This window comes from Phoca vitulina, unplaced genomic scaffold (assembly GCF_004348235.1).
Source record: "Phoca vitulina isolate PV1807 unplaced genomic scaffold, GSC_HSeal_1.0 scaffold26, whole genome shotgun sequence".
In the NCBI taxonomy this organism is placed as follows: domain Eukaryota; kingdom Metazoa; phylum Chordata; class Mammalia; order Carnivora; family Phocidae; genus Phoca; species Phoca vitulina.
In genome coordinates, this window is record NW_022589729.1 from 18,843,080 (window position 1) to 18,855,646 (window position 12,567).

The 12,567-nt window shown below is 55.9% G+C and overlaps 1 protein-coding gene across 2 annotated transcripts in view; it reads right to left on the minus strand.

Annotated features, from left to right (window-relative positions):
- The window catches only part of MFSD4A (major facilitator superfamily domain containing 4A), a 30,953-nt gene that overhangs the window by 17,982 nt on the left and 404 nt on the right, over window positions 1-12,567 (minus strand). For both annotated transcript variants that reach the window (XM_032422212.1, XM_032422213.1), the window contains exons 2-3: window positions 2,620-2,818; window positions 1,974-2,234 (exon numbers count right to left, since the gene is read on the minus strand). In XM_032422212.1, coding sequence (XP_032278103.1) covers window positions 1,974-2,234; window positions 2,620-2,818 — 460 coding nt within the window. The remainder of the gene's footprint in view (window positions 1-1,973; window positions 2,235-2,619; window positions 2,819-12,567) is intronic.

A 12,567-nucleotide genomic window follows, 5' to 3' on the forward strand; every position in this document is an offset into this window, starting at 1 on the left:
TGTGTGTGTGTGTGTGTGTGTGTGTGTGCGTGTGTGTGCGTAAAGTCAGAGAGCGCTGGGTGGGGTGTGTGTGTGGTGTGTGTGTGTGTGTGTGTGTGTGTGTGTGTGTGTGTGTGTGTGCGTAAAGTCAGAGAGCGCTGGGTGGGGTGTGTGTGTGTGTGTGATGTGTGTGTGTGTGTGTGTGTGTGTGCGCGTAAAGTCAGAGAGCGCTGGGTGGGGTGTGTGTGTGATGTGTGTGTGTGTGTGTGTGTGTGTGTGTGCGTAAAGTCAGAGAGCGCTGGGTGGGGTGTGTGTGTGTGTGATGTGTGTGTGTGTGTGTGTGCGTGTGTGTGCGTAAAGTCAGAGAGCGCTGGGTGGGGTGTGTGTGTGATGTGTGTGTGTGTGTGTGTGTGTGCGTAAAGTCAGAGAGCGCTGGGTGGGGTGTGTGTGTGTGTGTGATGTGTGTGTGTGTGTGTGTGTGTGTGCGTAAAGTCAGAGAGCGCTGGGTGGTGTGTGTGTGTGTGTGTGTGTGTGTGTGTGTGTGTGTGTATGCGTACCCACAAGCATGCACAGCCCCATTCTCTTCTGTGGTGGACTGTTTATCTTCAGAAACAAACCAGTATAAAAAGTCCGGACATCCTGCAGCAAACAAAGTGCCTCCAGTCTGCACCTCGTGGGGCAAGAGAAAACAGACCTCCGCTTAAACTGGACCTTCCGGCTTCCCGGTCCCGGCGTCTCAGCTTCGACATTGTACGGACAGTGCTCCTGCCCCTCGCAGGTCCCCCCTTGGCAGCCACAGGCCCAAAGCTGTATTGTTTCCAAAGCAATGATCGGCAGGGGCAGCAAATGGAAAGAGCAAGAGAGGGGCGTGGGGTTTTGAGAGCCCCGAGGGAAGATTCTGGTACACCGAAAGAGGAGAAGAAAGGAAAAATGAGCACTGACTCTGGGGCAGCAGGAAGGGGGTCTATGCGGGGAGTCAGGGTTCCAGCCTGGCCAGTGTCTTCCTAGACACTTCTCAGGCCCTTGAGCCAGGGACGGTAAACCACCCCCCACCCCCGCTCTGCTGCTCCGTGGGACCCCTCTCAGTGCGATATACGCCGCATCGCTTTGAAGCCCAACGGCAGCTGGGTGCCTGAACCCAGCCTGCCTGCCTCTGGAGGGGTGACGAGTCTGCCCGGAGCCAACTGAGGCCCTAAGTCATGACAAACCATCTGGTGCCTCCACCCCACAGCCAGGCAAATTGTCCCTGGGAATACTCAGTCCACACCCCCAGCCCAGGTGACAGTGCTTCCCAAGCTGGAGAGAGGGCAGGGATGTCTCCCCACCTGTGCCTCTGGCCCCAGCCTGGGCTCCTGGAGGGACGAGGGGGCACCTGTCTTGGGTTGCAGAACACCAGGGGTTTCCAACCAGAGACAGAGTCAGACTGACAGGGGAGGATGAGAGCTGGGGTGCAGAGCGGCCTCAGTAACTGACCCGGTCACAGTGAGTGGTCTCTCCACTCTACTCCACGGCAGTCTTGGTGTGGGCAGGATCCCTCTGAGGTGATCTTGTTCATGCCCTGGCCTCCACAGGAGCCCACCTCACAGCAGGGCACAGGGGAATCCCACCGGCGATTAAGGGCCCCAGGGAAGAGCCCGACATGTCCTGCAGGGTTCTGTCCCAGGATCTACTTCATCTGGCTTTGGAGGAAAAGAGCTGGTTTCCCGTGGAGTCTCAGATAGCTTGAAAGTGGACCCTGATTCCATTGTGCTAAACCTGCTCGCGGCTTTATCTCCCTTGAGATCACCATCATGGATTGTCACAACCAAGGACCTTCGAGTCGATCTCCTGTGACCCCCTTCGCCTTCAGATTTCCCATTCCCTTGACGTCCCGAGGGCGCCCTTCAGGCCAGCACATTGCTCCGAATCAGAAGACTCCACACTGGGAGCTGGTATGGACTGGCAGGTGTGACTGTCCACTTGTCCCCACCCAGCCCTGCCCTCGTGGCACTCACATTGATCAGGGCCATGATCCAGAAGGCATACGACACGCGGGTCCCTGTTCCATCCTGTGGAGGCAGCCTGGAGAGCGACTGGTTGGACCACCGCCATGCCTGAGCGTGGTGCTGGCCCAGGACCCTGGACGCATGGAAGAGGTGACTGCCCGAGGTGCTGTTGGCCGTGCCGTTGGCAGGCAAGCAGCCGGCCTCAGACAGGAAGGGGTCGGCAATCAGGGGGCTCAGCAGAGCGCCGAAGCCCACAAAGAAATGGAGAACCTGGGGAGCGCAGAGAAGCGGTATGGGTGTGTGGGGGGGGGATGGCTCAGGCTTCCTACCCCATCCCCCACTTTGTGTCCCGTCTGGGGAGCCCCTGCATGGCCCTAGAGTGGGGAGCAACAGGGAAGCAGGAGAGGTGAGGAGAGAAGTTCCTCTCAACCACCTTCTTGGCCTGAGCTAACTTGGGGCTTGATAAAGGGAAGGGCTGGACAGGAAGAGGGGCAAGGAGACGAGAAAACAGCAAGCCCTCCCATCCTGCCATCACGGGCACTCTCAGTTTACAAAGACACCTAGCCCCGGGGAGGGGGCCAGGAGAGGAGACCAGGGCCCAGGCAGCTCCCCGTGGCCTCCCACCCCCCAGCCCCATGCCCGCGCGTGGGCTCACCTGGAGGAAGATGGCCGAGTCCTTCTGGTAGATCCTCACCAGCTGCATGTTGGCCACGGTGTCGATGCAGCCCATGGCTAGGCCCGCCAGCGCCATGACAGAGGCCAGCACCTTCACGTCTCGACATAAGGGAATGACAGCAAACACCAGGGAGATGGCCAGGGAAGACGTGAAGAGGGCCCAGAGTGACTGGGCCAGGCTGCAGTAGCAGAGGGCTGAGGTCAGTGGAGGGGCCTGTGGCCTTCAAATACAGAGCCCTCTCCTTGTCCTGCCGGCGCTGGGCAGCCTCGGGGAAGCCTCTGGTAGAAGCGGGGAGGGGGCTGCGGAAGGAGCTCTGTCATTAGCTAGGGGCTTGCCGGCGAGATGTTTCTCGTGCCCCCGGTCTTCTCAGGTAGCAATCCCTACCTCATGGCGGGGCTGTAAGAGCTCAGGAGACTGTGTGAGGTGGCACAGGACATGCACTAAACAGGGCAACTGCTACTGTTCAGCCTATAAGCAATTTTAAATTGTTTACTTAGAGGGGCGCCTGGCTGGCTCAGTCGGTAGAGTCATGAGACCCTTGATCTTGGGGTTGCGAGTTCGAGCCCCACGCTGGGTGGAAAGGTGACTTAAAAATAAAATCTTTAAAATAATAAATAAATAGTTTACTTATAAACTATTGTATACAAAGATATTTCTGTCCATCATGGATGTGCGAGGGGCATCTGCTTCGAGCATCTCCAGGATCCTGTGTCATCTGCGCAGAACTGTGGAGATGGGACCCGGCGTGGAACCTGAACCCCTACCCTCACCAACTGGGCTGCAATGCGCTCTCCCCACACAGGAATGGCAAAACGGCCAGACCCTTCGCAGGTGCCAACTAAGCCACCTGAACCAAAGCCCACAGCCAAACACCCCACCCCCGCCGCCCCGGCCCTTGGGCAGAGATCTTGGCTCTGCAAGTTTCTGGAAGGGAGGCCCTGTGGTTGTCCCCAATGAGGGGTGTCTGGGAGGTGACCTTCCTGCAGAGGAGCTCAAAACAGGCAGGCTGAGGGCCTGTTCCCCGTGAGTGAGTGAGTGAGTGAGTGAGTGAGTGAGTGAGTGAGTGAATGGAACGTCTAGGGCTCTGTCAGGGTCTTGTTGGTACACCCTACCTATTAAACAGACTCTGAGAAAGGATGCCTTGTGTTTTCTGGAACCACTCTGAAAGGCTAATGTGGGTGAAGGACACTGGGTAGCAAGAAGGTTCTGGGGATGCCTGGCTGGCTCAGTTGGCAGAACGTACTACTCTTGATCTCAGAGTTGTGAGCTGAAGCACCACATTGGGCGTGGAGCCTACTTAAAAAAAAAAAGGTTCTGGAAGAGAGAGGTTATAAAGGAAATTTATCAGATTATGAAAAGTTGTTCTGGCAGCTAGACCTGGTGAGGTGGCAAGGGCGTGTGGCAAGAAGACCTGAGTTACCAGCACATTAAGGAAAAGAGGGAGGCCCCCAGGAGAGCTCTCAGTTACGTCTTTCCCCAGAAGGTCTTGCTTCTGACCCCCGTGGCTCTCTGCTTCTCCTTTTGGCCCATCTTTGATTAAATCCTTTATCAGAAGGCTTCTGCTGATAGCAATAGTTCTTTATTTTCTCTTTTCTTGCTTCCAGGCTGATCTGCTGGGGAGATCACTGATCATGACCCCTGCCTGTTCCCAACTCTGTGTGAGCAGGGAGGGGGGACTCCCTCCACCCTTGCCACTAGGAGGAGGACAGGGAGGGTGGTGTCACAGGGAGACCTGTTCAGGTCTCTCCCGGCCCCCGTTCCCCCTGGCACCCTTGCTCTGTGGGTCCACAGAACTGACAGCCTGGGTGGCCCACTGAGCTTCATGCATTTCTGCCTCCTGCAACCTGGCCTCGAGTCTCCCTTTGCTCCCTGGCATCTGGCACAGAGGGGATGCCCACATCTCCACAGGTGATGAAAATGGCAGGCTTCTCATGACTGCTTGCTCTCTCTTTGCCTTTCCTTTGCCTGCACAAGATGGACTAGGCAGCCTCCTGGCAGGCCTGACTTCAGGGATAGCAAGAGAGTCCTCTCTCACCCCCTCAACTATTCTCCCCATTGAGCTGGCGCATGGGATGGGGTGACCTTTCCACCACCTCGCTCACCACTCTGCGGCAAAGCATGAATGTCCCAAGTCAAGTGCTCAGACTCTCTTGAAGAGTTAACACATTATCATTGTTGCCCTGAAAAACCTGCAGGGCCATCCTGGTGGCTCAGTTGGTTAAGTGTCTGCCTTCAGCTCAGGCCCTGATCTCAGGGTCCTGGGATCGAGAGCCCTCTTCAGGCTCAGTGAAGAGTCTGTTGTTCCCCCCTCTCCCTCTGTCCCCCCCGAACCCCCCCCAACCACACTCTTGCTCTCAAAAAACAACAAAAACAACAACAACAAAACAGCCCTGTAGCAAAGTCCTGAGGGAAAGGGACCTGGGATCGGCAAGTGAGAACGTGAAGGAGAGCTGTGAGAAAGGAAAATGACAACTAACATTTGTTTACAGGCCCAAGGCGGTAGGCTTTGCAACTGTGCCTATTGGACCCACAAGTAAACTAAGGCTGAGAGAGCCTAAGAAAGTAGCTGACATTCTGGACTCAAACAAACCCAGGTCTTCGTCTTGATAATCCCTAGGCCATGTGGCTTTTCCATGGAGGAGAGAGAGAGAGAGAGAGGGAGTGTGTGTGTGTGTGTGTGTGTGTGTGTGTGTGTGTGTGTGTGTGTGAGAAAGGGCTGGTGCTGGGCCACAGACCCCGCCAGGCCGGAGAGGGGGGCGGCCAGGAGGGAGCAGGAGACCAGAGTCTGCAGAGCCTGGAACGGCAGGCTTGGGAAGCAGCGGTGAACAGCTGTGGTGGCTGGAACATGAGCCCCCAGGGGTCCCTCTGCGGGTGTTCCGGCAGCTCCAAACCCTTCCTATGATAACTGCTGGCTCCGAAGCCAGCTTCCCAAGGCGTCTGCGGCAGCCTGTCCACTGCGGGCCCCGTGCCTGGCCCCCGTGCTGGGCCCTGTGCTTGGCCCGGAGCTGCTGTTCCCTCCGGGGGTGCTGGCCATTGCCGCTCAAATGAGAAAAGTGCTTGAGGAAGGCTTGCCTCGTCACCCCACACGGAACGGCCGGGAGACTTAGGGGGCTGATGCGGCAGTCGTGGGGGGTGACACAGAGACAGTCGGAGGCAGAGACAGAGGCCAGAGATAAAGCCTTAGTTTGGGCCGCAATGGCAGTGGAGAAGCAGGAGGCTGGGGAAGGGATGGAGAAGGGGCACGGTCGCGGTGGGCTGCCCTGTCTCGGCCTCTCCTCTCCCCGCATTTGCACCTTCTCACCTTGTCGTTCTGGAGAAGACACTCGATGCCCACAGGGAAGATTTGTGTTCCCAGGCTCAGGGACAGGCAGGAAGGGATGAGAAAACAGAAAGCGGAGCCTGGAGGGAAACTGGCACCTCCTGCCAAGCCCTGGGGCATGATTTGAACCTGGCACCTACCAGCTGGGGCTGGGGAGGGCGAAGCCCATCTTGGGCCTGCGGCTCCTGGGCACCGGGGGATGGAGACGTGTTGTGTTTCCATCCCAGCAACTGCCTGCCCTCCCCAGTTGCTTCAGGAGGGCTGCACTGGGCATTCCAAAACTCAGCCTGAACACATTTCTTTAGAATGGCATACTGCTGCCAAGGGAAAAGAAGTCCCAGATACATCCCAGAGCCAGACTGAAATATACTAATTGGCTTGGTCACTTAATGGTTTGGTCAACGGCCCCTTCCAGGAATGTGGGTAATTGAAAATTAGGGAATAATCATGTCAAAACAGCTTTGGCAGCACAAATGTAGTAGGATGTATAATCGGACTGGTCCTAGAGCATAAAAATGTCAAATCACTATGTTGTACACTTGAAACTGATACAATACGTATGTCAACTATACTTCAGCTGAAAATTAAAAATTAAAAAAAAAGAGAGAAAAGACTGGTCCTAGACCTAATTCTGCCACTTCCCCGCGGGTGGCTCGGGGCAAGGCATTTACACACAGCCCCTCTGAGCCTTTAGGGGTGAATACCTAGCTCCTTTATGAAATGGGGATAGTAAGCTCTACCTCCTGAGGCTGCCAAGTGCAGTCAGTGTGATGTTACAGTGTTTTGCTCACTCCCTGGGATCTTCCCCTGGCCACCGGCAGCCCCCCTCCCCGATGCTCACCTCCCCCCTGCCAGCCACCGGGCCCGGGCAGTATGCTCCACAGCCCCGGATTCCCCAGCCAGGTCGGGCCTCTGTTCCTAGTGCAGAGCGTGCTGGTCTGGGGTGACCGTGGGACGGTGGTCCGGGAACTGCTACAGTGGCAGCGAGGACCCACCCATCATTTCATAGATCAGGAGCCGAGACCAGACAGGGGAAGAGAGTCAGGATCCAGTTTTTGACTCCGAGTCCAGGCGAAGGCCAGCATTGTGTCATTGATCTTCCTTCCCATGGTCCTGGGCTCAGAGGTTAATTCAAGCCAATGAGAGAGGGAGGCCCCACTCCCCCCAAGGCCTGGGGAGGTGCAGGAACAGGTGCAGGAACAGCTCAGACAGTTTAAGGAACCCTTCCTGGGGGAAGCCTGAGAAATGTCCAAGTTACTCATTGATGGCCCCACGTGGAAGGTGAAATGGGGGAGGGAGAGCCTCGTGGTGCCTGTCCCACCAGTCTGCTGTGTGACCTTGAGCGTGCTGCTGACCCTGTCGGCCCATGTGCTCTGCTTTACCCAGAGGGTACACGTGATCACCTTGACTTGGCCTTGCCGGGGTGCTGGCTCTGGCCCTCCTGGTTCCGTGATAAGAGGAGGGGCTGCTTGGCTCCACACCAGGGGAAGGGCTAAAGCAGTAAGATGTCAGCCAGCCCATCCTGCCCTCCACTCCCCGGGCTGGGGAAAAATGCTGCTGAGGACCAGCCCCTTGCCACCTCGATGTGAGGGACCCCAGGGTGAGCACTGACATGCTCACAGTCTTGCCTCAGGTCATCCCCACCCTGATCATCTTCCTGAAGGGGCCAGGGAAGAGAAGTGCCCAGAACCCAGGAAGAGTCAGAGGCACCCCTAGCCCCTCCCCACCCCAGAAGGAGTCAGGGCACCCCCTGGGAGCTTAGGCAGGCTGCAGACTACAGCTCAGGCTGCCCAATGGGGATGGGACGACTCAGACTGAGGGGGCCAGGGGAAGGCCCCCCTCTAACCGGTCACTCCCACAGTGACACCCCAGCTTGCTCAGGGCCCTGTGTTAAGGCTGGGGAGACTCAGAGGGAGCAGCAAGAAAGCCTGTCTTTGGGGAGATCCCAACCTAAGGCAGGACTCAGGCCCTGTTAGACTCGGATTGGGGCTGCCCCCTGTGTGTGACCACACTCCTGGCCCGCGGGGTGCTGGCCTTGCAGGGAGCACTTCCCCCGCCCCCCATGCTGGATGTTTGCAGCTCCACCCGCCTAGAACCCCTCTCCTCCAGTTACTCGCAGGCATGGTTCCCTCCTGTCATTCAGGTGGCAGCTCAAATGTCCCCTCCTCAGAGCAGCCTTCCCTGACCCACCTGGTGAAAGTAACCTCTCAACTCCGTTACTCTCCATCCCCACCCTGCTTCATGTCCTTCATTTCACTGACATCTGTTCAAAGTGTGTGATTCAGTGGTTTTTCGTATGTTCAGAGCTGTGAACGCATCACTACAATCTGAGTTTAGGGCACTGCCCTCACCCAGAGAGAAACCCTGTACCCACCGGCAGTCACTCGCCATTCCTTCTCCATATGCTAGTAACCTACTACTCTACTCTCTATATCTATAGATTTTCCCCTTCTGGGCTTTCACAGAAATGGAACCATATAGCATGAGGTCTTTTGTGGCTGGCTCCTTCCCCTTTGCATGATGTTTTCACGGTTCCCCCATGCTGTAGTGTGCATAAGAACCTCATTGCTTTTTCTGGCTGAATACTATTGCACTGTATAGATGTACTACATTTTATTTGTCCATCCATCCATCGATGAACATCTGGTCGGCTTCCACTTTTTGGCTATTATGAATAATGCTGCTATAAACATTCCTGTACAAGGTTTTGTGTTGACATGTTTTCGGTTCTTTGAGGCATATACCTAGGAGTGGCTTTGCTGGGTCATATGGTAACTCCCAGGCTGAGGTGAGTTTTTAAAGCCAGAATCCCGTCTGGGGCCAGACCCCCAGTAGGCTTTCAGCCCAGGTTTGCTGCACACTGAAACACAGACAAGCTGCTTCAGGGAGAGGCAGAGTCTTTCTAGATGGGAGACCAACCAGGGCTCAGCTCAGAGGACGAAACTGGCTTTTGTATTGCTTTCCCGGTACTTCAGGGGGCCAGCATCTTGGGGAAGCAGGTTTGACAGCAGCCTGGGAAGCCTTGCATGGAAGGAAGACTGGGTTGCATGCAATAGGCAGGAGAGAATCAGAGCCAGGTCTTGGGTAGGGCAGGACTCGCAGGAATGAGGAAAATTAGAGGTAGAGAAGGAGACAGTGAGTAGGGTAGAGGGGAAGAACTCAAGCCTGCAATTAAGAGGGTACATGCAGGGGAGAGGCCAAGGTGAGGCTGGGAGAAGGCTGAGGAAGGTCTGAAAGCCATTTATCTACCCTGATGTCCTTGAGATAAAGGGGTCTCCCAAACTGCCCAAGGTGGTTAGACAGGTCCCCAAGAAACTAGGGGAAAAAAAACACCTAACCTTTTATCTAAATACCTGTTTCTCTTTCCGATCTGGCAAAGCACATACCTATACACCCTGCCAGCCAGGTGACTTTGTGTTCTTCTCTTCTCTGAATGGCCCCCTGCTCCTGATAAGCAAGATTTTTTTTTTTTTTTTAAGATTTTTACTTATTTATTTGACAGACAGAGAGAAAGTACAAGCAGGGGGAGCGGCAGGCAGAGGGAAAGGGAGAAGCAGACTCCCCACTGAGCAAGGAGCCCGATATGGGGCTCGATCCCAGGACCCCGGGATCAAAACCCGAGCCGAAGGCAGATGCTTAGCCGACTGAGCCACCCAGGCACCCCAAGCAAGATATTTCTAAGGGAATCCTAGTCCAGATTCTTCTGACCCTAATTGCACTCATCTCCCTCTTGGCCTGCACATGGTGGTTTCCTTCAAGATCTCTGTCTGTGCTGGAAGCTAGGGGTGGGGGGTGGGGGTGGTAGGGGGGGACTGATCCTACCCTGAGCAGAGAGCTCCTGTCCTGTTCTGTCCCACTCTAACATCCAAGGCTGTCCACGCACAGACCCTTCAATGCATGTCCCTATGGAGGCGTCCAGAAACCCTCTTCAGCCCTGGTCCTCAGCCTGGGCCAAGCAGTAGGCAGGACGTGACTTGGGCTGCCCATGCCTCTCCCTCGAGTCTGTCCACAGCAGCAGGCTCTTGACATTTGTTAAAGCAACGCTGCCACCGCCCCCTCCCCCAAGTACCAGCCTGGTGCACCAGCACTAGCGGGTAATCACTTGAGCTGAAAAGCAGGTGGGGGTGGGGGTGGGGGGTATTAGCATTTGAACTTGTAGCGAGGCCCCAAGGAGTCAAGCTTTAGTGGCTGGTTTCGGGGCTACTGGGGTTTCTGTTTGTTTTGAGAAATGGAGCTGTCCGGTCCTAGCTGGGTAGTGACTCCTGTTGACACACAGGCCACCCCTGTTGACACATCCTCCATTCCCCCTGAAGTCCACCTTGCTCTTAGCCAAAGGAAAGGGTTCTTTCTGACATTTTGTTTTGAAGGCAGGAGGACTGAAGATCCGAATTTAAATGTGAACGTGAACTGATAGGACTTATGCCCTCCATCGCACCCTACCCCCACCCTCAGATCCCAGCAGGAAGTTCCGGAGGCCCTGGGTTTCCTTCCCAGGAGTGTCAGCTCAGGAATCCCTAGCTCATATGCCCGTTCCTGGTAAGGACAGGGTGTAATGTGCACCCTACGCAGTTCAAGCTGACTACTCATAAAGCAAGAGCCATTTCCCACGTAGCTGGTTCTAGAGACAAATGCCTGGGTTCAAATCCTGACTTAATAGCTGTGTGGTGTGACCTGGGGCAAGTGTCTTAACCTCTCTGTGCCTCAGCTTCCTTATGCACAAAATAGAGATAAAATAGTACTAATCCGTAGGGTTGCAGTGAAGACAAATGAGTCAATACAAGGGAGGTACTAAGAACAGTCCCCGGCATTGAGCAAGAGCTCAGTGAAGTTAGTTGTTACTGTTACCAATATCATTTTTCTTTCCTGCGAGCCCGTTTCCTGCCCCACGACCCTTTTCACTGCCTGCTCAGAGCTCCTGGTTAGGTAAGGAGCTGTGAGGGAGGTTGCAGAGCAAGTGAGGAAGACAGGGCCCAGTTGGGTGTGGATCTCTGTTGTTTTCACAAAACCTGGCACACCAACCTGCCATCTAGAATTATCCTCATCCCCCCTTCCTGTTCTTTGCACTACACACGTTCCTAAAAAATTCCAGGTAAGGGAGCTTTTGTAAGTCAAAATACTTTTAAAAAGAAAGAAAGAAAACAGAAAAACACCATGCTAGATTTCTAATTAAACCTCGAGGCAGAATCAGGAAGGATCTTGAGCTTTTTCTTAAGATTTTCTGAATCCCCCATGCATCCATCCTATATAAAACCCACAGAAAAACCAGTGTACACAAGACTTGCTTCTGAAGAGGAAGATTCTTCCATTTACAAGAGAATTTGATAATGGGGCTAATCACTCCCTAATTGGTAATGTTTCGTCAGCTGGGTGGCTTAAAGTGGGGTCTATCTATATGACACCTGTGTTCTCTCCATCAGCTCCAGAAGCAAGGTGGATAGGAAAACCCACCCTCATGGATACCTGGAGGAGTGAGCCAAAGGGGGAGAGCAATTGGCCCAGAATGCACCCCCCCCCAACACACACACCCAGATGGTTCTCTGGGATAGCCTAACTATGGTTTTGTTCCCCAGCTGTCTGCTTGCTTGAGTCCATGCTGTCCAGAAAACCACCCAGCCAGGAGCTGGAGCTAGGGAAATCTCCAGCAGCCTCCAGCTTGCAAGTCATCTATCCCCTGCTTTGGGTCTGTTTTCCCAGCTGCACTAGGACAGCGAATCCTGCTGCCTTTCCAGAGGGCTCTGCGGGGGCGGCCCTGTCCAATTTAAGCCCGGAGATTGAGGCTCTGCAATGGTATACAAAGGGGCATCTCTGGGGCCATGGCAGGCAGAGGCCAAGGAGGAGTAACGGCGAATGGGAGAAGTGGAGGGGGCCCCTGGCACCAGAGATGGAGGGTCACCTTACCAAGGTGTGCATGAGACACCCCACGCCTCCCCCACACGGCCCTAATGGTCAGGTCCTGAGTGTCTCAGAGGCAGAAGGGCTTGGCCTCCAGGGGCCAATGCAGGAACCCTGACTCTCTCTGAAGCAGGACCGCACAGGACCCAGCAGCCCCGTGGCCACCCGGGGAGGGGGCGGGGGAGGAATAGCGTGTGTCAGCTGAACGGGAGCTGACGGTCTGAGTGGAGCCCGCCCCAGGGCGCCCTGTCAAGCCGCAGCCAGCTCTGGCACCTAGCACGGCCCCTGAGGTGACACTCCCACTCTCCTTCCACCTCACTTCCAATTCCGCCCCCGGCAGCTGGGGCTACTGACCGACCTGGGGCCGCGGAGCAGGAGGGAGGCTCTCCCACCGCCACCAACTCCGTCACCCCTGGCCCCGGGGCGCGCGGGCGGGGCAGAGGGTGAGAGCCGGCTTTAGCCCCTCACCCGGGCGAGCGAAGGCAAATAAATAATCCCGAAGTCACCTTCAGTCTCTGGAGAGACTTTTCCGGGGAGAGCTGGGGTGGGGGAGGGAGGCAGCCCTTCAGCCAAGGCGGGGCGCGGCGGGCGGCGCCGGGGGGGGGGGGGGTCGCCGCCTGCCTGGAGGCTGGGGCGCCGGGCAGCGTCAGCCCCGCCGGGGCAGGGACGCGGCGGCGGGAAGGGGAGGGAAGGGAAGGAAGGGAAAAGAAGGGAAA